The following is a 26,428-nucleotide window of genomic DNA, read 5'->3' as shown; positions in this document are numbered from 1 at the left end:
AACGCAGAAAAGTACAAAGTGATACATTTTGACAGGAAGAATGAGGAGAGGCAATATAAACTAAAGGGCACAATTCTAAAAGGGGTGCAGGAACAGAGAGAACTGGGGGTATATGTGCACAAATTGTTGAAGATGGCAGGGCAGGTTGAGAAAGCGGTTGAAAAAGCAAATGGGATCCTTGGCTTTATAAATAGAGGCATAGAGTACAAAAGCAAGGAAGTTATATTGAACCTTTATGAAACACTGGTTCGGCCACAACTGGAGTATTGTGTCCAGTTCTGGGCACCGCACTTTAGGAAAGAGGTGAAGGCCTTAGAGCGGGTGCAGAAGAGATTTACTAGAACGGTTCCAGGGATGAAGGACTTTAGTTACATGGATAGACTGGAGAAGTTGGGACAGAGAAGATTGAGAAGAGATTTAATAGAAATATTCAAAATCATGACGGGTTTAGATAAAGTAAATAAAGAGAAACTGTCCCCCTTGGCAGAAGGGTCAAGAACCAGAGGACACAGATTTAAGGTGATTGGCAAAAGAACCAAAGGTGACATGAGGAAAAGCGTTTTTACACAGCGAGTGGTTATGATCTGGAATGCGCTGCCTGAAAGGGAGGTGGAAGCAGATTCAATCATGGCTTTCAAAAAGGAACTGGATAAGTACTTGAAGGAAAAAAATTTGCAGGGATACGGGGAAAGAGCAGGGGATTGGGACTAACTGGATTGCTCTTCCAAAAAGCCAGCATTGGCTCGATGGGCCAAATGGCCTCATTCTGTGCTGTAACTATTCTATGATTCCATGATTCTATGATTGGGCAGTGCATGCACACCAGCACAGATCAGTTGGGCCAAATGGCCTGTTTGTGTGCTGTATATTTTATGTAATTGTACATTGGCAGTAGATGAACGATGGTGTTTATTGTCCAGATTTGATGAGGTTCCTTATATGCTGTAGAGCCACTTCTGGGCACAAGTTCCCTTCTGCTGCTGCAACAGCTGGAGCTTCTACACATCCCTTTTGGGACTTGATAAGCTCCGATCTTTTATTGTGCCTTGTTTTGCTTTCAGTTAGAACAGACCTAGGTCTTGAAGCCACTCCTGATATGTCACCAATTTACATCTGTAACCATTGAATAAAAGAACTGTATAACATAAAATAATCATTATTTAAAATAGTAAACACAAATAACGTGCATATTTGTGTCCTTGTTTTTGTAGCCAGGGACTAAGTCGTTCCAAGGTTACCACAAGACAATGAAAGCGATATGTAACTACGATGGGGTTTACAACTCACCCACGTTTGGGCCAATCGATGTTAACCGCGATCTGTCACAGAGTCTCCACAGTGAAATTAATACTTTTTTTGAAAGTACATTTCAGTAAGTACCCTAGTAATACACACAACACTTACACACCAATCAATGAGTTAGGGAGTAACCGACCAGGGATCATTAAACATCAGGCAAAGTCGAGCTTCACATCCCCTCGGTTTAGTAAATGTAGATAGAACCCCAATTTTCTGATCATACTTAGAATGCAGTTTATTTTCACTAATTCCGAGATTTAATGTGTTTTACTGCTTGTGATCGCCTGCCCTTGAACAGAGCAGTGTCATTTGCTCCAACATTTTACTTTGGTTCTTAGCCAAACAAAGCTTTCCTTTATCGTTATCTGATTTATTGTAAGTGTTTTACCATTTGAATAATGGACTCCTGCATGTTCCTTTATGACTGATGCTGTGCTTCCTTCGAAGCTGTGACTACCTCAGTGCTCACCTTGCACAGTATGGCCTGTGCCCTGGAGCAGGGTTGAGTCATAGATGTTGTTGAATCTGACTCCCCTTTGAGGGCAAACACCTTCCACAGTCAGCAAAGCTTTGTTCCATTCAACCCTTGAATGGAGCCAGGAGTTTTGAAGCTTTCTAATCTCTTGTTAGTCTGAATAGCACTGCTCTGGTAGGCTTTCCACAGAATCAGTCTTGCCATTGCACTTTGAAAACTTTGAAGCCCCCACAGGGATAGTTTAGGGCTGACTTTGGTGTGTAGTTTGAAATGCCACCCCACGAGTATTTCTGATGCTACCTGGTCCAAACCTGGAAAGCTCCAAGTCTGAAGACAGAAAGAACTTGCATTTATATAGTACCTTTCACATCCTCAGGATGTCCCGAAGCGTTACCCAGCCAATTAAGTACTTTTAAAAAGTAGTCACCGTTGTAACGCAGGGAAATGCAGCAGTCAGTTTGCGTACAGCAAGATCCCTCAAACAGCAATGAAATGAGTAACCAGTTAATCTATTTTGACGGTGTTGGTGCAGGGAGGAATGTTGGCCCAGCACACTGGAAGAACACCCTTGCTTTTCTTCAGAAAAATGCAAGGGATCTTTTACGTCCACCTGAACAGTCAGGGCATCGGTTTGAAACCTCAACTGAAAGACAAATGAATCCCTAAGTGAGGGAAACGCGTTTGAGCTGCAGAAGATTTAAAAATGAGAGGATGCAGATTCTAACACAAAGAGCCATACTCTGCTGGGATGCACGTTTTGTTTCATGAGTTTAATGTTAACTTCTGAGTTTAATGAAATCCTGAGTCTATCATCTAGTTATTGAAATCCTTCTCGACCTGTCTGCAGTCTTTGACATGGGTGACCACACCAACCTCCTCCAATGCCTTTCCTCCACTGTCTGGCTGGGTGAGACTGCGCTCGCCTGGTTCCATTCTTACCTGTCCAGCCGTAGCCAGAGAATCTCCTGCAATGGCTTCTCTTCCTGCTCAGGCACCGTAACCACTGAAGTCCCTCAAGGGTCTATCCTTGGCCCCCTCCTATTTCTGATCTACATGCTGCCACTCGGTGACATCATCCGAAAACACAATGTCTGAGGTTGAACCAGACCATTCGCAATCTTGGCGTCCAATTGGACCCTGAGCTGAGCTTCCAACCCCATATCCTCTCCATCATCCAGACCGCCTACTTCCATCTCCTTAACATCACCTGTCTCCGCCCCTGCCTCAGCTCATCTGCTGCTGAAAACCTCATCCATGCCTTTGTTACCTCCAGACTCCACTATTCCAATGCTCTCCTGGCCGGCCTCTCACCCTTCACCCTCCTCACCCAAACCTCAGCTGCCCGTTTCCTAACTCGCACCAAGTCCCGTTCATCCATCATCCCTGAGCTCACTGACCTACATTGGCTCCCAGTCCGGCAATACCTCGGATTTTAAATTCTCATCCTTGTGTTGAAATCCCTCCATGGCCTCGCCCCTCCCTATCTCTGTAACCTCCTCCAGCCCTACAACACCCAAGACCTCTGCATTCCTCCAGAGTTTTTTGATGAGGTAACCCTCTGGTCGATGAGGGCAATGCAGTTGATGTGGTGTATATGGACTTTCAAAAGGCGTTTAATGACGTGCCGCATGGTCGGCTTAAGATTGCGGCCCATGGAATAAAGGGGGCAGTAGCAACATGGATTGGCTAAGGGAAAGGAAACAGAGAGTAGTGGAGAACGGTTGTTTCTCGGACTGGAGGGAGGTGTACAGTGCTGTTCCCCAGGGGTTGGTGCTGGGACCACTGCTTTTCTTGATATATATTAATGACTTGGACTTGGGTGTACAGGGCACAATTTCAAAATTTGCAGATGACACAAAACTTGGAAGGGTAGTAAACAGTGAGGAGGATAGTGATAGACTTCAAGAGGATATAGACAGGCTGGTGGCATAGGTGGATACGTGGCAAATGAAATTTAACGCAGAAAAATGCGAAGTGATACATTTTGGTGTGAAGAATGAGAAGAGGCAATATAAACTAGAGGGCACAATTCTAAAAGGGGTACAGGAACAGGGAGATCTGGGGGTATATGTGCACAAATCATTGACGTTGGCAGGGCAGGTTGAGAAAGTGGTTAAAAAAGTATACGGGATCCTGGGCTTCATAAATAGATGTAAGGACTTGCACAACACCAGGTTATTGTCCAACAGTTTTATTTTAAATCACAAGCTTTCGGAGCTTTCAATGCCTGACTATATATGCTATGCATTTTTAGAATCCCTTCACTCACCTGACAAAGGAGGAAAGCTCCGAAAGCTTGTGATTTAAAATAAAACTGTTGGAGCTGGTGTTGTGCAAGTCCTTACATTTGTGCACCCCAGTCCATCTCCACATCATAAATAGAGGCATCGAGTACAAAAAAGCTTACCCAAGCATTGTCCAATCACAATGAGAGGCAAATTGTCCAATCGCATTGAAAAGTGAATTATCCAATCATAATGATAGGTTAATTGTCCAAACACAGTGAAAGGTGAATTGTCCAAACACAGTGAAAGGTGAATTGTCCAATCACCATGAAAGGTGAATTGTCCAATCACAATGATAGACGAATTGTCCAATCACAATGACTGGTGAATTGCCCAATCATAATGAAAGGTGAATTGGCCAATCAAAATGATTTGCAAATTGTGAAATCACAATGATTGGAGAATTGGCCAATCACAAGAAAAGGTGAATTGTCCAATCGCAATAAAAGACCAATTATCCAATCACAATGAAAGGCCGATTGTCCAATCACAATGAAAGGCCGATTGTCCAATCACAATGAAAGGCCGATTGTCCAATCACCATGAAAGCTGAATTGTCCAATCACAATGAAAGGCCGATTGTCCAATCACCATGAAAGCTGAATTGTCCAATCACCATGAAAGCTGAATTGTCCAATCACCATGAAAGCTGAATTGTCCAATCTCAATGAGTGGCGAATTGTCCAGTCACAATGATAGGCCAATTGTCCAATCGCATTGAAAAGTGAATTGTCCAATCACAATGACAGGCGAATGGTCCAATTACGATGATAGGCGAATGGTCCAATCACAATGATAGGCGAATGGTCCAATCACGATGATAGGCGAATGGTCCAATCACGATGATAGGCGAATGGTCCAATCACAATGATAGGCGAATGGTCCAATCAAGATGATAGGCGAATGGTCCAATCACACTGATTGTGAATTGTCCATTTACAATGTCCTTTCACAATGATAGGTGAATTGGCTCTTCGCAACGAAAGGCCATTCATCCCTTCACAACTCTAGGTGAATAGAAACATAGAAAATAGGAGCAGGAGTAGGCCATTCGGCCCTTCGATCCTGCTCCGCCATTCAATATGATCATGGCTGATCCTCTATCTCATTACCATATTCCCGCTCTCTCCCCATACCCCTTGATGCCTTTTCTGTCTAGAAATCTATCTATCCTTCTTAAATATATTCAGTGACTTGGCCTCCACAGCCTTCTGTGGTAGAGAATTCCACAGATTCACCACCCTCTGAATGAAGAAATTTCTCCTCATCTCAGTCCTGAATGTCCTACCCCATATCCTGAAACTTTGACCCCTCGTTCTGGACCCCCCAGCCAGGGGAAACATCCTCCCTGCACCAGTGTCCAGACCTGTCAGAATTTTATATGTTTCAATGAGATCCCCTCTCATTCTTCTAAACTGTAGTGAATACAGGCCGAGTCGATCCAATCTCTCCTCATACGACAGTCCTGCCATCCCAGGGATCAGTCTGGTGAACCTTCGCTGCGCTCCCTCTATGGCAAGTATATCCTTTCTGAGTCCATTCACGATGATCGGTGAATTATCCAATCACAATGAAAGATGATGGATGAATTGTCCATTCACAATGATAAGCAAATTGTCCAATCACAACGATAGGTGAATAGTCCAATCACAATGAAAGATGAATTGTCCCTTCAAAATGATAAATGAATTGTCCAATCATGTTGAGAGGCCAATTGTCCAATCACAATGATAAGTAAATTGTCCAATTGCAATGATTGGTTAACTGTCCATTTTCAATGATAAACGAAGTGTCCAATCACAATGAAAGGTGAATTGCCCAGTGATAATGATAGACGAATTGTCCAATCATAATGATAGACGAATTGTCCAATCATAATGATAGACGAATTGTCCAATCACAATAGGCCAATTGTCCAATCACCATGAAAGGTCAATTGTCCAGTCACAATTATAAGTGAATTGCAGCTTTGTAATGTTAGGTGAATTCTCCAATCACAATGATAGGCCATTTGTCCAATCATAATGATAGGTGAATTGTCCAATCACAATGATAGGTGAATTGTCCAATCACAATGATCGGTGAATTGTCCAATCACAATGATTACATTAAATTACATCGAAACTGCAGCACAGAAACGGGACATTCGGCCCAACAGGTCCATGCGGTGTCCATCGAGCCTCCTCCCTCCTTACTTCATCTAACATTATCAGCATATCCTTTCTCCTTTATGTATTTATCTAGGTTCCCCTTGAATGTATCTATGCTCGTCGCCTCAACTACTCCTTGTGGTAGCGAGTTCCACGTTCTCACCACTCTCTGGGTAAAGAAGTTTCTCCTGAATTCCCTATTAGATTTATTAGTGACTATCTTATATTTATGGCCCCTAGTTCTTGTCTCCTCTGCAAGTGGAAATGTCTTCTCCATGTCTACCTTATCAAAATATTTCATAATCTTAAAGACCTCTATCAGGTCACCCCTCAGCCTTCTCTTTTCTAGAGAAAAGAGCTCCATCCTGCGCAATCTTTCCTGATAGGTATAACCTCTCAGTTCTGGTGTCATCCTAGTAAATCTTTTTTGCACGTTCTCCAGTGCCTTTATATCCCTTTTATTATATGGAGACCAGATTTGTTCACAATACTCTAAGTGAGGTCTAACCAAGGTTCTATACAAGTTTAACATAACCTCTCTGCTTTTCAATTCTATCCCTCGAGAAATGAAACCCATTGCTTGATTTCCCTTTTTTTATGGCCTTATTAACCTGCGTCACAACTTTCAATGATTTATGTATCTGTACCCCCCGATCCCTCTGCTCCTCTCCCCCATTTAAACTGTTATTATCCAAGCAGTATGTGGCCCCCTTATTCTTCCTACCAAAATGTAATCTCTCACACTTACTTATATTGAAATTGCACGACCATTCTGCAAATTTATTAATGTCTTCCTGTATTTTGTCGCAGTCCTCCTCAGTATTAACTATACTTCTCAATTTGGTGTCGTCCGCAAATTTTGAAATTGTGCTTAAGATTTCCGAGTCCAAATCATTTGTGTAAATGGTAAACAACAGTGGTCCCAGCACCGATCCTTGTGGAACAACACTTCCCACCTTTTGCCAGTCTGAGTAACTACCTTTAACCCCTACTCTCTGTTTTCTGTTTTGTAGCCAGCTTGCTATCCATTCTGCTACCTGTCCCCTGACTCCACATGCTCTGACCTTAGTCATGAGTCTACAATGCGATACCTTATCAAAAGCCTTTTGAAAATCCAAATATATTACATCTATTGAATTACCTTTGCCTACCGTTTCTGTTACTTCTTCAAAGAATTCAATAATGTTGGTCAAGCTTGACCTTCCCTTTTAAAAATCCGTGCTGACTATTCTTTATTATATTTTCATTCTCTGGATGTTTTTCTATTACATGTTTGAGTAAAGATTCCATTATCTTTCCTACCACCGACGTTAAGCTAACTGGTCTATAGTTCCCTGGACTTGTTCCATTTCCCTTTTTAAATATAGGAATCACATTAGCTGTCTGACTGTCCTCTGGCACTATTCCCTTTTCTAATGAATTTTTATATATATGTAATAGTGCCTCTGCTATCTCCTCCCTAACTTCTTTTAATATTCACAGATGCAATCAATCTGGACCAGGAGTTTTATTCTCTCTCAGTTTGATTGGTTTATCAATTATCTCCCCCCTTTCTATCTTAAATCTCTTTATATCTTTTTTGATCTCTGCTTCTAATGTTCTGCCCACCTTGTTAGTCTCCCTGGTAAATACTGAGACAAAGTAATTATTTAATATTTCTGCCATTTCGCTGTCATTACCTGTGATGTGGAGATGCCGGTGATGGACTGGGGTTGACAATTGTAAACAATTTTACAACACCAAGTTATAGTCCAGCAATTTTATTTTAAATTCACAAGCTTTCGGAGGCTTCCTCCTTCGTCAGGTGAACGATGTGAAAATGAAATCCTCGAAATGAAATCGCATTTATAATTCACAGAACAATGCTTGGTGAGTACAGACAGTTTTTTCAACTGCCCGTTGCCAAGGCAATCAGTGTGCAGACAGACAGGTGTTACCTGCCAGGTCTCAGAATATACAAATCACCAAAAAAAAAACAACAAACCTTCGGGTAAGCGTACTCCAAGGCGGCCTTCGAGACACACGACAACGCAAAATCGTCGAGCAGAAATTGATAGCCAAGTTCCGCACCCATGAGGACGGCCTCAACCGGGATCTTGGGTTCATGTCACGCTACACGTTACCCCACCAGCGAACAAATGTTATCTGTTTTTAATATAACGGGTCAGTTGCTGTCTTTTCTATGTTTCTACCTCTCTATCTCTGTTTTTTTTTTGTTTGTTGTTTTTTTTTGGTGATTTGTATATTCTGAGACCTGGCAGGTAACACCTGTCTGTCTGCACACTGATTGCCTTGGCAACGGGCAGTTGAAAAAACTGTCTGTACTCACCAAGCATTGTTCTGTGAATTATAAATGCGATTTCATTTCGAGGATTTCATTTTCACATCGTTCACCTGACGAAGGAGGAAGCCTCCGAAAGCTTGTGAATTTAAAATAAAATTGCTGGACTATAACTTGGTGTTGTAAAATTGTTTACAATTACCTGTGAGTTTATCTTATGCATCCCTTAGTGGCCCTCTCCCTATCCTGATTTTCCTTTCGTTATTTATGTGTCTGTAGAATACTTTTCTATTTCTTTTTATATTCCTTGATGATTTAATTTCGTAGTTTCTCTTTGCTTTCCCAATTGTTTTTTTAAACTTCTTTCCTAACCTCTTCGTATTCCCTTTTGTCATCCTCTCCTTTGTTTTCTAGTAACGGAGAGGGTTGATGAGGGTAGTGCGGTTGATGTTGTGTACATGGACTTTCAAAAGGCATTTCATACAGTACCACATAATAGGCTTGTTAGCAGAATTAAAGTCCATGGGATTAAAGGGACAGTGGCAACGTGGATATAAAATTAGCTAAGGGACAGAAAGCAGAGAGTAGTGGTGAACGGTTGTTTTTCAGACTGGAGGGAAGTATACAGTGGTGTTCCCCAGGGGTCAGTATTAGGACCACTGCTCTTTTTGATATATATTAATGACCCGGACTTGGGTATAGAGGGTATAATTTCAAAGTTTGCAGATGACACAAAACTCAGAAATGTAGTAAACAATGTGGAGGATAGCAACAGACTTCAGGAGGATATAGACAGACTTGTGAAATGGGCAGACACATGGCAACTGAAATTTAATGCAGAGAAGTGTGAAGTGATGCATTTTGGTAGGAAGAATGAGGAGAGGCAATATAAACTAAATGGTACAATTTTAAAGGGAGTGCAGGAGCAGAGAGACCTGGGGGTGCACATACACAAATTTTTGAAGGTGGCAGGACAACCTGAGAAGGCTTTTAAAAAAGCATATGGGATGCTGGGCTTTATTAATAGAGGCATAGAGTACAAAAGCAAGGAAGTTATGCAAAACCTTTATAAACACTGGTTAGGCCTCAGCTGCAATATTGGGTTCAATTCTGGGCACCTCACTTTAGGAAGGATGTCAAAGCCTGAGAGAGGGTGCAGAAGAGATTTACTAGAATGGTTCCAGGGATGAGGGACTTCAGTTATGTGGAGAGACTGGAGAAGCTGAGGTTGTTCTCCTTAGATCAGGGAGGATGTTCCCGATGGCTGAGGAGTCCAGAACCAGGGATCACAGTCTCAGGATACGGGGAATGCCATTTAGAACCGAGATGAGGAGAAATTTCTTCACTCAGAGGGTGGTGAACTTGTGGAATTCTCTACCACAGAAGGCAGTGGAGGCCAAGTCAATAAATATATTCAAGAAGGAGATAGATATATTCCTTAATGCTAAAGGGATCAAGGGATATAGGGAAAAAGTGGGAACAGGGTACTGAGTTAGATGATCAGCCATGATCATTCTGAATGGCAGAGCAGGCCCGAAGGGCTGAATGGCCTACTCTTGCTCCTATTTTCTATATTTCTATATTTCCATGAAGGTTAAGAGGAGTTTTAATAGAGGTGTTCAAAATTATGAACGGTTTTGATAGAGTAAATAAGGAGGAACTGTTTCAGTGGCAGACGGGTCGGTAACCAGAGGACACAGATTTAAGATGATAGGCAAAGGAGCCAGAGGTGACATGAGGAAACATTATTTTACACAGCGAGTTGTGATGATCTGGAATGCACTGCCTGAAAGGGCGGTGGAAACAGATTCGGTAGTAACTTTCAAAAGGGAATTAGATAAAACTTGAATAGAAAAAATTTAGAGGGCTATGGGGAAAGAGCAGGGGAATGGGACTAATTGCATTGATCTTTCAAAGAGCCGATGGGGCAAATGGCCTCCTCCTGTGCTGTACGTACTATGATATGATACTTAGTGTATTCCTTTCTCTTTAGTTTCAATTTTGCCCTTATTTCTTTATTCATCCTTGGTGCATCATTACTGGCTAGTTTGTTCTTGCTTTTTAGTGGGATATATTTCTCCTGGACTCTATTGATCACCATTTTAAATGTTTCCCACTCCTGTTCCATTTCTTTATCAGTAAATTTTTCCAGTTTATCTTTCCTAGTTCCATTTTCATCCCCTGAAAATCAGCTTTTTCCCAATTTATTACTTTGGTCCTTGTCTTATGTCCTTCTCAGTCTTTAGCTTAAATCTTACTATGTTGTGATTGCTATTGCCTAGATGTTCCCCTACACTTACTTCTCTTATCTGTTCTGGTTCATTTCCCATCACTAGATCCAGCAGTGTTTCCTCTCTTGTTGGGCTTTTTACATACTGGGTGAGAAAGGACTCCTGCACACACTGTAAAAACTCCATTCCCTCTACCCCTTTACCTCTCTCCTCTTGCCAGTTTATTTGGGGGTAGTTAAAATCTCCCCTGATTATTATCCTATGTCCTTTACTCATTTCACATATTTGCTTATATATTTCTTCCTCCACCTCCTTTCCACTATTAGGTGGTCTGTAGTAAACCCCTATTAGTGGGATCGATCCCTTCTTATCATTTATTTCAATCCATACGGATTCTGTTTCTCTCCTATTAGTTATGTTACTTTTTTCTACTGCTATTATATTACCTCCAATCAGTACATCTACTCCACCCCCCTCCTTCCCTGTCCTTTCCGATTATTTTATAACCTCCAATATTTAATTGCCAGTCCTGTTCTTTATATTGCCATGTTTCAGTTATTCCTTCTACATTAGGTTTCTCACTGGATTATTGCCTCCAGTTCCCCCGTTTTATTTTGGACTGTGTAAATTGCTGTCCAGGCAGTTGAATTCATCTTCAATAGTTGTTCCTTTCACTTTATTTTTAACAGTCCTTTTATATTTCTGTTTTATAAATGTATTTGTTCCTTGACCGTTTATGTTATCTTTATTCTTTACTCTGGTCTGACCTTTACACTCATCTCCTGTTTCTTTCATCTTTAATCTTTTATTATTGCTCCAAGATCCCTCCCCCCATCTTGCTAGTTTGAAGCCATCTCCACGGCCCTATTTATCCTTTCCACTCGGACAATGTCCCATTCCAGTTCAGGTGGATCCTGTCCCAGTGGTACAGCTCCTTCCTGTCCCAGTACTGGTGCCAGTGTCCCATGAAATGGAACCCTCCTTCCCACACCAGTCTCTCAGCCACTCACTCACTCTCCTGATCTGCCTATCCCAGTGCCAATTAACACGAGGCTTGGGTAGTAATCCTGAGATTATCACCCGTGAGGTCCTGCTTTTTAATTTAGTTCCTAACTTCTGATATCCCCTTTGCAGAACCTCCTCCTTGTTCTTCCTTATGTCATTGGTCCCGACATGGACCGTGGCAACTGGATCCTCCTCCTCCCTTTCCAAGTTCCTCTCCAGTTGCTCCGAGATGTCCTTTACTTGTGCACCAGGTAGGCAGTACACCCTCCTGGACTCTCGGTCGTGACTGCAGAGGACGCTATCTGTCACCCTAATTATAGAATCCTCTATGACTATGACCTTTCTATTCTGATCCTTCCCCCCCCTTGGACTGCCTCATGCTCCACGGTGCCATGGTTAACATTCTGGGCATCCTCCCTGCAGCCTTCACCCTTATCCTCACAGGTATCAAGTACCTCGTGCCTGTTGGACAGGACCAGTGTCTGCAAGACCTCCTTCTCTACCTCCCCCTCCCTTATGTGTCGGAGTGTCTCTAACTCGCTCTCCAGCTCAAAGACTCTGAGCCGGAATGTCTCAAGGCAGAGACATTTACTGCAGATGTGGCAATCGGGACAGACTCACTGTCCACAAATCCCACATATTACAGTCCCAACACACAGCCTGTGCTGCCATTTCTAGTTTGTATTTATTTAATCAGTAGTTTATTTCTAAGACTAATAGAATCACTTCAGAACATCCCCTCCAGCTTCCCCTTATCTATGATGTGGAGATGCCGGTGATGGACTGGGGTGGACAAATGTAAGGAATCTTACAACACCAGGTTATAGTCCAACAATTTTATTTTAAAATCACAAGCTTTCGGAGATTATCCCCTTCGTCAGGTGAGTGAGTGAATAAGAGGTTCTCAAATCACATATCTTATATTAGGCTGGGACACCATCACACCAATCAAAGGTGTTGTTGGTGTTCAGACAGGTTAGCCACGGAAAACAGTAGGTCCCAGTATGCTGAATACACATTGTGTCAAATTATACAGATTGTAAACAATTTTACAACACCAAGTTATAGTCCAGCAATTTTATTTTAAATTCACAAGCTTTCGGAGGCTACCTCCTTCCTCAGGTGAATGATTGTCAACCCCAGTCCATCACCGGCATCTCCACATCAAATTATACAGACAGAGAGAAAGAGACCCAAAAGACAATCTTCTTATTGGAGAGCAACCCTACCTTTCACATGGAATTGATGAAGTATTTGAGAACTGGGGGAATCTGCAAGTAACTTGCTTTGCCTCAGTCTGACCTGCGTTTGTCCATGATGCAGGACCACAGGCACTAGCCGCAAATAAGGTCTCCCTCCCCCTCCCTCGCTCCCTTCAACCCTCTCTTCTACATAAGAAACAAATCGGAGCAGGAGTAGGCCATACGGCCCCTCGAGCCTGCTCCGCCATTCAATAAGATCATGGCTCACCTTCGAGCTCAACTCCACTTTACTGCCCAATCCCCATATCCCTTGATTGCCCTCGAGTCCAAAAATCTATCTATCTCAGCCTTGAATATGTTCAATGACTGAGCAACCACAGCACTCTCGGGTAGAGAATTCCAAAGATTCACAATCCTTTGAGTGAAGAAATTCCTTCTCATCTCAGTCTTAAATGGCCGACCCCTTATCCTGAGACTATGCCCCCATGTTCTAGACTCTCCAGCCAGAGGAAACATCCTCTTAGCATCTACCCTGTCAAGCCCCCTCTGAATTTTATACGGTTTAATTAGATCACCTCTCATTCTTCTAAACTCCAGAGAGTATAGGCCCATTCTACTCAATCTCTCCTCATAGGACAACCCTCTCATCCCAAGAATCAATCTAGTGAACCTTCGTTCCACCGCCTCCAAGGCAAGTATATCCTTACTTAGATAAGGAGACCAAAATTGTACACAGTACTCCAGGTGAGGTCTCAACAAAACCCTGTAGAATTGTAGCAAGACTTCCTTACTCTTGTATTCCAACCCCCTTGCAATAAAGGCCAACATACCATTTGCCTTCCTAATTGCTTGCTGTACCTGCATGCTAACTTTTTGTGTTTCTTGTACGAGGACACCCAACTCTCTCTGAACCAACATTTAATAGTTTCTCACCATTTAAAATATATTCTGCTTTTCTATTCTTCCTACCAAGTGAATAACCTCACATTTCCCCACATTATACTCCATCTGCCACCTTCTTGCCCACTCACTTAACCTGTCTATATCCCTTTGCAGATGCTGTGTCCTCCTTGCAGCTTACTTTCCCACCTAGTTTTGTATCATCAGCAAACTTGGATACATTACACTCGGTCCCTTCTTCTAAGACACTAATATAGATTGTAAATAGCTGAGGTCCAAGCACTGATCCTTGCGGTACCCCACAAGTTACAACCTGCCAACCCGAAAATCACCCGTTTATCCCTATTCTCTGTTTTCTGCCCGTTAACCAGTCCTCTATCCGTGCTAATATATTACCCCCAACCCCATGGGCCCTTATCTTGCGTAACAACCTTTAATGTGACACCTTATCGAATGCCTTTTGGAAATCCAAATATACTACATCCACTGGTTCCCCTTTATCTACCCTGCTAGTTACATCCTCAAAGAGCTCCAATAGATTTGTCAAACATGGTTTCCCTATCATAAAACCATGTTAACTCTGCCTAATCATATTGAGATTTACAAAGTGCCCTCTTACCACTTCCTTAATAATGGATTCCAGCACTTTCCCGACGACTGATGTCAGGCTAACTGGCCTGTAGTCCCTTGTGGAGACCAAGTCCCGTCTTCACATTGAGGACACCGTCCATTGTATTGTGTGGCACTACCACCGTGCTACATGGGATAGATTCAGAACAGATCTAGCAGCTCAAAACTGAGCATCTATGAGGCGCTGTGAGCCATCAGCAGCAGAATTGTATTCCACCACAATCTGTAACCTCATGGCCCGGCATATTCCTCACTCTACCATTACCAACAAGCCAGGGGATCAACCCTGGTTCAATGAGGAGTGTGGAAGAGCATGCCAGGAGCAGCACCAGGTGTACCTAAAAATGAGGTGCCAACCTGATGAAGCAACAACACAGGACTACATACGTGCTAAACAGCAGAAGCAGCATGCTATAGACAGAGCTAAGCGATCTCACAACGGATCAGATCAAAGCTGTGCAGTCCTGCCACATCCAGTCATGAATGGTGGTGGCCAATTAAACAACTAACGGGAGGAGGCGGCTCCGTGAACATCCCTATCCCCAATGATGGCAGAGTCCAGCACGTGAGTGCAAAAGACAAGGCTGAAGCGTTTGCAACCATCTTCAGCCAGAAGTGCCGAGTGGATGATCCATCTCGGCCTCCTCCCGATATCCCCACCAGCACAGAAGCCAGTCTTCAGCCAATTCGATTCACTCCACGTGATATCAAGACACGTCTGAATGCACTGGATACAGCGAAGGCTATGGGCCCCGACAACATCCCAGCTGTAGTGCTGAAGACTTGTGCTCCAGAGCTAGCTGCGCCTCTAGCCAAGCTGTTCCAGTACAGCTACAACACTGGCATCTACCCGACAAAGTGGAAAATTGCCCAGGTATGTCCTGTCCACAAACAGCAGGACAAATCCAATCCGGCCAATCAGTCTACTCTCAATCATCAGCAAAGTGATGGAAGGTGTCGTCAACAGTGCTATCAAGCGGCAATTACTCACCAATAACCTGCTCACTAATGCTCAGTTTGGGTTCCGCCAGGACCACTCGGCTCCAGACCTCATTACAGCCTTGGTCCAAACGTGGACAAAAGAGCTAAATTCCAGAGGTGAGGTGAGAGTGACTGCCCTTGACATCAAAGCAGCCATTGACCGAGTGTGGCATCATGGAGCCCTAGTAAAATTGAAGTCAATGAAGATCACAACCAATGCATCCACTATCTCTGTAGCCACCTCTTTTAGAACCCTAGGGTGTCGGCCATCAGGTCCGAGGATTTGTCGGCTTTTAGTCCCATTAATTTCTCCAGTACTTTTTCTCGACTGATATTAATTGCTTTAAGTTCCTCACTCTCATGATACCCTTGGTTCCCCATTATTTCTGGTAAGCTTTATGTGTCTTCCATGAAGACAGATACAAAATACTTGTTTAACGTCTCTGCCATTTCCTTATTGCCCATTATAATTTCTCCTGTCTCAGCCTCTAAGGGACCCACGTTTACTTTTGCTAATCTCTTCCTTTTTACATACTTGTAGAAGCTCTTACAATCTGTTCTTATATTTCTTGCCAGTTTACTCTCATATTCTATTTTCTCCCTTTTTTGGCCATTCTTTGCTGGCTTCTAAAACTCTCCCAATCCTCAGCTCACTACTATTCTTGGCAATATTATAAGCCTCTTCTAATCTAATACTATCCTTAATTTCTTTAGTTAGCCACAGGTGGATCACTTTTCCGCTGGAGTTTTCATTTCTCAATGGAATGTATATTCGTTGAGAATTTTGAAATATTTCTTTAAATGTCTGCCACTGTATATCTCCCGTCATACGCTTTAATCTAGTTTCCCAATCTACCTTAGCCAACTCGCCCCTCATACCCATGTAATTGGCTTTATATAAGTTTAAGACTCTAGTTTCGGACTTAAGTACGTCACTCTCGAACACAGTGTGAAATTCTCTCTCCCTCCCCCACTCGTTCCCTTCCACACCTCTCTTCTCTCCCTCTCTCTTTCCATCTCTCTGTCCCGGCCCCCCCCGCCCCTTCCCTCTTCTGATTTAGGACTAGTGCAAAGGTCCAGGTGTTTCTGACCTGTTTGTTTGAAGGTGCAAGGAACAAGGAAGTTGCAAATTATAAATTTAGCGTAGGGATAAGGATTAGTCCTTCTGATGATTTAATGTATCCTGCTTGGTTCAATAGGTTTAACAAAGCCACAAGGAGTTCAATGAAAGGACATTTGGATGTTTTTAAAACCTCACTAAACACGGTGATAGATGAGGCTCTCCCAACCAAATGTATGGGAGATAATGCATGGGTTTGGCAATGCCGGCAGAAGTTCATGAAAACTGAGGTAAGTGGAAAGTTGCTGTTGGTGTGATTGTTCAAGTGGTCTTGTGTCTCCTCGGGTGTACTGGATGTTTGGTGGTGACTGTGGAGTGTCCCACCATGGTTACCCACCAGCCATTGCTAAACTGGCTCCACAGTTTCTCTGGTAACTTGTCACAGACGTAAGGTATCCCGTCCAATCAAATCTAACCGGTGATCATTCCAATTAAATGGGTTTGTAACTGGAAATAATCATTGGCCCTCTATTGGTGAAGCTCAGCTTCCGGTGACAGGAGGGACAATGGCAGCAAAACTGCATGAACCATAAGTGCCACATTTCAGGGGCAAGAACTTCTCAGGATAGATTTCCCTCTCTGTTGCACCAGAAGAACATTCAGTTCCCAGTTGCAGCAAAGAAGACACGGGGGCAGAGACACGTGACATCAGGTGTGTGCCCCCCCTGCGCTGCCCCCGGATTTCCTGGGGTTCCCTCAGTGGGCGGTACTGCATTAGCATGGAAATGAGGCTGGGGTGTCCAGGCTTCCCATCTCATTTTCCTCTTCAGCTGCCCATGGGCTGCTCAATCAGAGGGGCAGTGCCCCTAAAAGCTGGCCGTGGAGCTTGTATCAGGAGCCTCTGCAGGAGTCATGGGAGCACCTCAAAGATGTGAGGTGGCAGTGGTTATCGAGTCCCCCTCTACACCCAGCAGAATCTACGGGGCTTGGACCCTCCTGGCCGATGTTCGCCGGCAAGCTCTAGTGCCAGAGGCCAGAAGTGCAGCTGCATGCTCCAGGCGTTCCTGTTTCCATCCCCCTCCACACCCGTTCCCTGTGAATGGCCCTGCCAGGGGTGGGGGCGGGTCTGCACCAACAGGCTAGAAGATTAGAATGCACAGTGGGGAGTGGGGGGCCGTGAGTGGAAAGTTGGCCTCATACTGTAGTGATATAATCTACCCAAATGAAGTTGTTGCCAACAGTGAGCTGAAGTGGGACAAACCATTTAAGTTCAGCAATGAACTGTGATACAGAGGATTGCAGAATACCAGCTCTGTGGCCACACAGCGATGGCAAGAGTTCAGGTGGCTCACACATAGGAACATAGAATCATAGAAAGGTTACAGCATGGAAGGAGGCCATTCAGCCCATTGAATCCGTGCCGGCTCTATGCAAGAGCAATCCAGCTAGTCCCACTCCCCCGCCCTATCCCCGTAGCCCTGCAATTTTTTTCCTTACAAGTACTTATCCAGTTCCTTTTTGAAGGCCATGATTGAATCTGCCTCCACCACCCCCTCGGGCAGTGCATTCCAGATCCTAACCACTCACTGTGTAAAAATGTTTTTCCTCATGTCACCTTTGGTTCTTTTGCCAATCACCTTAAAAATATAGGAGCAGGAACAGTCGGCCCATCTAGCCTGCTCCACCATTAAATTGGATCATGGCTGGTCTGCATCTTAACTCCATGTCCCTTGACACCCTTGCCTAACAAGTATCTATCAGTCTCACTCTTGAAAGCTTCAATTGACCTCCAGAATCCACAGCCTTTGGGGGAGAGAGTTCCAGATTTCTACAACCCTTTGTGTGAAGATGTGCTTCCTGACAGCAGAACTAATTTTAAGATTATGCCCCCTTGTTCTGGATTCCCCCACCAGAGGAAATAGTTTCTCTCTATCTACCCAAACAAATCATTTTAAACGCCTCGACTAGATCACCCCTCAACCTTCTAAACTCATAGGACCAGAAACCAAGTTTGTGCAACCTGACCTTGTAATTTAACCATTTTAGCCCCGGTATCATTCTGGTGAATCTGTGCTGTACTCTCTCCAAGACCAATATATCCTTCCTGAGGTGCGGAGTCCAGAACTGAATGCATTCTCCAGATGGGGTCGAACCAGAATTCTGTACGACCGTAACATAACTTCCACCCCTTTGAGATAAAGGCTAACATTCCATTACCCACTCTGACCTCTCTGTCCTCGGCCTCTTACACTGTTCCAATGAAGCTCAACATAAGCTCGAGGAACAGCCCCTCATCTTTCGATTGGACACTTTACAACCTTCCGGACTCAACATTGATTTCAATAACTTCAGATCAGAATCACTGCTCCCATTTTTTCAGACAGCAGGTGCTGGTAATGGTTCTGCTGTTGCCATTTACAGCTACTCTAGACCCATCTTTTGTTTCTTACCCTGTCCCATTCCCACCCTCCTTACCTTGCACCATCATCCCTTTTATTATTTAATCACTCGTGCCCTCCACCCTATCACAGACCTTCCCTTTTGTTCTTTCCTCCCCTCCCCTCCCCCATTTCCCTAGCTCTGTACTTGCTGAACAACTGTTAACTCTTTAATGTCTTCCAGTTCTGACGAGAGGTCTTTGACCTGAAACATTAACTCTGTTTCTTTCTCCACAGACGCTGCCTCACTTGCTGAGCTTCTCCAGCATTTTCTGTTTTTATTTCAGATTTCCAGCATCTGCAGTATTTTGTGTTTGATTCCATGAGCCATTTTGATTACTTTTTGTACCTGTCCACCAGCCTTTAGTGATGTGTACACAAATGAATGACTTTGAGAAACCAGATGATCTCCTGTGAATTTGCTCATGGTGAATCAGATGATGCATTGATTTATAAGGAGAGAACCATGTGATGCACAAAGTATTATTCTGCTGTTAAAGTGAAGTGGCGTTCCTTAAAGTCCAACAAAGTCCACGGGTTGTGAAGTCAACATGGGCTGAAGCGAGCCAGAGTTTCATTATTGTTTGGTCATTGAACTTTGCAAACTAGAGTGTACATGTCAGTTTCTGGCTATGGGTCCAAAGAACCCAGTTGTTCTGCATCTGCAACAACGTGATGCCCACAGTGTGATAGCTGTGTAGATATTTTGAATGTATCACCAGTGTAACACGGTGTGATGCACTGTTCTCAATGTATTACCAGTGTGACATCACTTCCCAGCTCATGTTAATACCATCGCTGGCACCGCCCCTTCACAGCTCATGTTAATACTATCGCTGGCACCGCCCCATCCCAACTCATGTTAATACTATCGCTGGCACCGCCCCATCCCAACTCATGTTAATACTATCGCTGGCACCGCCCCATCCCAACTCATGTTAATACTATCGCTGGCACCGCCCCATCCCAACTCATGTTAATACTATCGCTGGCACCGCCCCATCCCAACTCATGTTAATACTATCGCTGGCACCGCCCCTTCCCAGCTCATGTTAATACTATCGCTGGCACCGCCCCATCCCAACTCATGTTAATACTATCGCTGGCACCGCCCCTTCCCAGCTCATGTTAATACTATCGCTGGCACCGCCCCATCCCAACTCATGTTAATACTATCGCTGGCACCGCCCCATCCCAACTCATGTTAATACTATCGCTGGCACCGCCCCTTTCCAGCTCATGTTAATACTATCGCTGGCAACGCCCCATCCCAACTCATGTTAACACTATCGCTGGCACCGCCCCTTCACAGCTCATGTTAATACTATCGCTGGCACCGCCCCTTCCCAGCTCATGTTAATACTATCGCTGGCACCGCCCCTTCCCAGCTCATGTTAATACTATCGCTGGCACCGCCCCATCCCAACTCATGTTAATACCATCGCTGGCACCGCCCCTTCACAACTCATGTTAATACTATCGCTGGCACCGCCCCTTCACAACTCATGTTAATACTATCGCTGGCACCGCCCCTTCACAACTCATGTTAATACTATCGCTGGCACCGCCCCTTCCCAGCTCATGTTAATACTATCGCTGGCACCGCCCCATCCCAACTCATGTTAATACTATCGCTGGCACCGCCCCTTCACAACTCATGTTAATACTATCGCTGGCACCGCCCCTTCCCAGCTCATGTTAATACTATCGCTGGCACCGCCCCTTCCCAGCTCATGTTAATACTATCGCTGGCACCGCCCCTTCACAGCTCATGTTAATACTATCGCTGGCACCGTCCCTTCACAGCTCATGTTAATACCATCGCTGGCACCGCCCCTTCACAGCTCATGTAAATACTATCGCTGGCACCGCCCCTTCACAGCTCATGTTAATACCATCGCTGGCACCGCCCCTTCACAGCTCATGTTAATACTATCGCTGGCACCACCCCTTCACAGCTCATGTTAATACGATCGCTGGCACCGCCCCTTCACAGCTCATGTTAATACCATCGCTGGCACCGCCCCTTCACAGCTCATGTTAATACTATCGCTGGCACCGCCCCTTCACAGCTCATGTTAATACTATCGATGGCACCGCCCCTTCACAGCTCATGTTAATACTATCGCTGGCACCGCCCCTTCCCAGCTCATGTTAACACCATCGCTGGCACCGCCCCTTCACAGCTCATGTTAATACTATCGATGGCAACGCCCCTTCACAGCTCATGTTAATACTATCGCTGGCACCGCCCCTTCCCAGCTCATGTTAACACCATCGCTGGCACCGCCCCTTCACAGCTCATGTTAATACTATCGCTGGCACCGCCCCTTCACAGCTCATGTTAATACTATCGCTGGCACCGCCCCTTCCCAGCTCATGTTAATACTATCGATGGCACCGCCCCTTCACAGCTCATGTTAATACTATCGCTGGCACCGCCCCTTCCCAGCTCATGTTAATACTATCGCTGGCACCGCCCCATCCCAACTCATGTTAATACTATCGCTGGCACCGCCCCTTCACAACTCATGTTAATACTATCGCTGGCACCGCCCCTTCCCAGCTCATGTTAATACTATCGCTGGCACCGCCCCTTCCCAGCTCATGTTAATACTATCGCTGGCACCGCCCCTTCACAGCTCATGTTAATACTATCGCTGGCACCGCCCCTTCACAGCTCATGTTAATACCATCGCTGGCACCGCCCCATCCCAACTCATGTAAATACTATCGCTGGCACCGCCCCTTCACAGCTCATGTTAATACCATCGCTGGCACCGCCCCTTCACAGCTCATGTTAATACTATCGCTGGCACCGCCCCTTCACAGCTCATGTTAATACGATCGCTGGCACCGCCCCTTCACAGCTCATGTTAATACTATCGATGGCACCGCCCCTTCACAGCTCATGTTAATACTATCGCTGGCACCGCCCCTTCCCAGCTCATGTTAACACCATCGCTGGCACCGCCCCTTCACAGCTCATGTTAATACTATCGATGGCACCGCCCCTTCACAGCTCATGTTAATACTATCGCTGGCACCGCCCCTTCCCAGCTCATGTTAACACCATCGCTGGCACCGCCCCTTCACAGCTCATGTTAATACTATCGCTGGCACCGCCCCTTCCCAGCTCATGTTAATACTATCGATGGCACCGCCCCTTCACAGCTCATGTTAATACTATCGCTGGCACCGCCCCTTCCCAGCTCATGTTAATACCATCGCTGGCACCGCCCCTTCACAGCTCATGTTAATACTATCGCTGGCACCGCCCCTTCACAGCTCATGTTAACACCATCGCTGGCACCGCCCCTTCACAGCTCATGTTAATACTATCGCTGGCACCGCCCCTTCACAGCTCATGTTAATACTATCGCTGGCACCGCCCCTTCACAGCTCATGTTAATACTATCGCTGGCACCGCCCCTTCACAGCTCATGTTAATACTATCGCTGGCACCGCCCCTTCACAGCTCATGTTAATACTATCGCTGGCACCGCCCCTTCACAGCTCATGTTAATACCATCGCTGGCACCGCCCCTTCACAGCTCATGTTAATACTATCGCTGGCACCGCCCCTTCACAGCTCATGTTAATACTATCGCTGGCACCGCCCCTTCACAGCTCATGTTAATACTATCGCTGGCACCGCCGCTTCACAGCTCATGTTAATACCATCGCTGGCACCGCCCCTTCACAGCTCATGTTAATACTATCGCTGGCACCGCCCCTTCACAGCTCATGTTAATACTATCGCTGGCACCGCCCCTTCACAGCTCATGTTAATACTATCGCTGGCACCGCCCCTTCACAGCTCATGTTAATACTGTCGCTGGCACCGCCCCTTCACAGCTCATGTTAATACTATCGCTGGCACCGCCCCTTCACAGCTCATGTTAACACTATCACTGGCACCGCCCCTTCCCAGCTCATGTTAATACTATCGCTGGCACCGCCCCTTCACAGCTCATGTTAATACTATCGCTGGCACCGCCCCTTCACAGCTCATGTTAACACCATCGCTGGCACTGCCCCTTCACAGCTCATGTTAATACTATCGCTGGCACCGCCCCTTCCCAGCTCATGTTAATACCATCGCTGGCACCGCCCCTTCCCAGCCCATGTTAATACTATCGCTGGCACCGCCCCTTCCCAGCTCATGTTAACACCATCGCTGGCACTGCCCCTTCACAGCTCATGTTAATACTATCGCTGGCACCGCCGCTTCACAGCTCATGTTAATACCATCGCTGGCACCGCCCCTTCACAGCTCATGTTAATACCATCGCTGGCACCGCCCCTTCACAGCTCATGTTAATACTATCGCGGGCACCGCCCCTTCCCAGCTCATGTTAATACTATCGCTGGCACCGCCCCTTCCCAGCTCATGTTAATACCATCGCTGGCACCGCCCCATCCCAGCTCATGTTAATACTATCGCTGGCACCGCCCCTTCACAGCTCATGTTAATACCATCGCTGGCACCGCCCCTTCACAGCTCATGTTAATACTATCGCTGGCACCGCCCCTTCACAGCTCATGTTAATACTATCGCTGGCACCGCCCCTTCACAGCTCATGTTAATACCATCGCTGGCAACGCCCCTTCACAGCTCATGTTAATACCATCGCTGGCACCGCCCCTTCACAGCTCATGTTAATACTATCGCTGGCACCGCCCCTTCCCAGCTCATGTTAATACCATCGCTGGCACCGCCCCTTCACAGCTCATGTTAATACTATCGCTGGCACCGCCCCTTCCCAGCTCATGTTAATACTATCGCTGGCACCGCCCCTTCACAGCTCATGTTAATACTATCGCTGGCACCGCCCCTTCACAGCTCATGTTAATACTATCGCTGGCACCGCCCCTTCACAGCTCATGTTAATACTGTCGCTGGCACCGCCCCTTCACAGCTCATGTTAATACTATCGCTGGCACCGCCCCTTCACAGCTCATGTTAATACCATCGCTGGCACCGCCCCTTCCCAGCTCATGTTAATACTATCGCTGGCACCGCCCCTTCACAGCTCATGTTAACACCATCGCTGGCACCGCCCCTTCACAGCTCATGTTAATACCATCGCTGGCACCGCCCCTTCACAGCTCATGTTAATACCATCGCTGGCACCGCCCCTTCCCAGCTCATGTTAATACTATCGCTGGCACCGCCCCTTCACAGCTCATGTTAATACTATAGCTGGCACCGCCCCTTCCCAGCTCATGTTAATACTATCGCTGGCACCGCCCCTTCACAGCTCATGTTAACACCATCGCTGGCACCGCCCCTTCACAGCTCATGTTAATACTATCGCTGGCACCGCCCCTTCACAGCTCATGTTAATACTATCGCTGGCACCGCCCCTTCCCAGCCCATGTTAATACTATCGCTGGCACCGCCCCTTCACAGCTCATGTTAATACCATCGCTGGCACCGCCCCTTCCCAGCTCATGTTAATACTATCGATGGCACCGCCCCTTCACAGCTCATGTTAATACTATCGCTGGCACCGCCCCTTCCCAGCTCATGTTAACACCATCGCTGGCACCGCCCCTTCACAGCTCATGTTAATACTATCGATGGCACCGCCCCTTCACAGCTCATGTTAATACTATCGCTGGCACCGCCCCTTCCCAGCTCATGTTAACACCATCGCTGGCACCGCCCCTTCACAGCTCATGTTAATACTATCGCTGGCACCGCCCCTTCCCAGCTCATGTTAATACTATCGATGGCACCGCCCCTTCACAGCTCATGTTAATACTATCGCTGGCACCGCCCCTTCCCAGCTCATGTTAATACCATCGCTGGCACCGCCCCTTCACAGCTCATGTTAATACTATCGCTGGCACCGCCCCTTCACAGCTCATGTTAACACCATCGCTGGCACGGCCCCTTCACAGCTCATGTTAATACTATCGCTGGCACCGCCCCTTCACAGCTCATGTTAATACTATCGCTGGCACCGCCCCTTCACAGCTCATGTTAATACTATCGCTGGCACCGCCCCTTCACAGCTCATGTTAATACTATCGCTGGCACCGCCCCTTCACAGCTCATGTTAATACTATCGCTGGCACCGCCCCTTCACAGCTCATGTTAATACCATCGCTGGCACCGCCCCTTCACAGCTCATGTTAATACTATCGCTGGCACCGCCCCTTCACAGCTCATGTTAATACTATCGCTGGCACCGCCCCTTCACAGCTCATGTTAATACTATCGCTGGCACCGCCGCTTCACAGCTCATGTTAATACCATCGCTGGCACCGCCCCTTCACAGCTCATGTTAATACTATCGCTGGCACCGCCCCTTCACAGCTCATGTTAATACTATCGCTGGCACCGCCCCTTCACAGCTCATGTTAATACTATCGCTGGCACCGCCCCTTCACAGCTCATGTTAATACTGTCGCTGGCACCGCCCCTTCACAGCTCATGTTAATACTATCGCTGGCACCGCCCCTTCACAGCTCATGTTAACACTATCACTGGCACCGCCCCTTCCCAGCTCATGTTAATACTATCGCTGGCACCGCCCCTTCACAGCTCATGTTAATACTATCGCTGGCACCGCCCCTTCACAGCTCATGTTAACACCATCGCTGGCACTGCCCCTTCACAGCTCATGTTAATACTATCGCTGGCACCGCCCCTTCCCAGCTCATGTTAATACCATCGCTGGCACCGCCCCTTCACAGCTCATGTTAATACTATCGCTGGCACTGCCCCTTCACAGCTCATGTTAATACTATCGCTGGCACCGCCGCTTCACAGCTCATGTTAATACCATCGCTGGCACCGCCCATTCACAGCTCATGTTAATACCATCGCTGGCACCGCTCCTTCACAGCTCATGTTAATACTATCGCGGGCACCGCCCCTTCCCAGCTCATGTTAATACTATCGCTGGCACCGCCCCTTCCCAGCTCATGTTAATACCATCGCTGGCACCGCCCCATCCCAGCTCATGTTAATACTATCGCTGGCACCGCCCCTTCACAGCTCATGTTAATACCATCGCTGGCACCGCCCCTTCACAGCTCATGTTAATACTATCGCTGGCACCGCCCCTTCACAGCTCATGTTAATACTATCGCTGGCACCGCCCCTTCACAGCTCATGTTAATACCATCGCTGGCAACGCCCCTTCACAGCTCATGTTAATACTATCGCTGGCACCGCCCCTTCACAGCTCATGTTAATACTATCGCTGGCACCGCCCCTTCCCAGCTCATGTTAATACCATCGCTGGCACCGCCCCTTCACAGCTCATGTTAATACTATCGCTGGCACCGCCCCTTCCCAGCTCATGTTAATACTATCGCTGGCACCGCCCCTTCACAGCTCATGTTAATACTATCGCTGGCACCGCCCCTTCACAGCTCATGTTAATACTATCGCTGGCACCGCCCCTTCACAGCTCATGTTAATACTGTCGCTGGCACCGCCCCTTCACAGCTCATGTTAATACTATCGCTGGC

At 46.2% G+C, this 26,428-nt stretch overlaps 1 protein-coding gene across 1 annotated transcript in view; it reads left to right on the top strand.

Annotated features, from left to right (window-relative positions):
• Positions 1 to 26,428, top strand: part of LOC137310100 (nuclear GTPase SLIP-GC-like) — a 177,471-nt gene that overhangs the window by 111,487 nt on the left and 39,556 nt on the right. Inside the window, exons 15-16 of the mRNA XM_067978059.1 lie at positions 1,212 to 1,372; positions 16,639 to 16,789. Of these exons, the coding sequence (XP_067834160.1) occupies positions 1,212 to 1,372; positions 16,639 to 16,789 (312 nt within the window). The remainder of the gene's footprint in view (positions 1 to 1,211; positions 1,373 to 16,638; positions 16,790 to 26,428) is intronic.

Source organism: Heptranchias perlo, unplaced genomic scaffold (assembly GCF_035084215.1).
Source record: "Heptranchias perlo isolate sHepPer1 unplaced genomic scaffold, sHepPer1.hap1 HAP1_SCAFFOLD_216, whole genome shotgun sequence".
Taxonomy (NCBI): domain Eukaryota; kingdom Metazoa; phylum Chordata; class Chondrichthyes; order Hexanchiformes; family Hexanchidae; genus Heptranchias; species Heptranchias perlo.
This window is presented reverse-complemented; position numbering and strand designations above follow the sequence as displayed.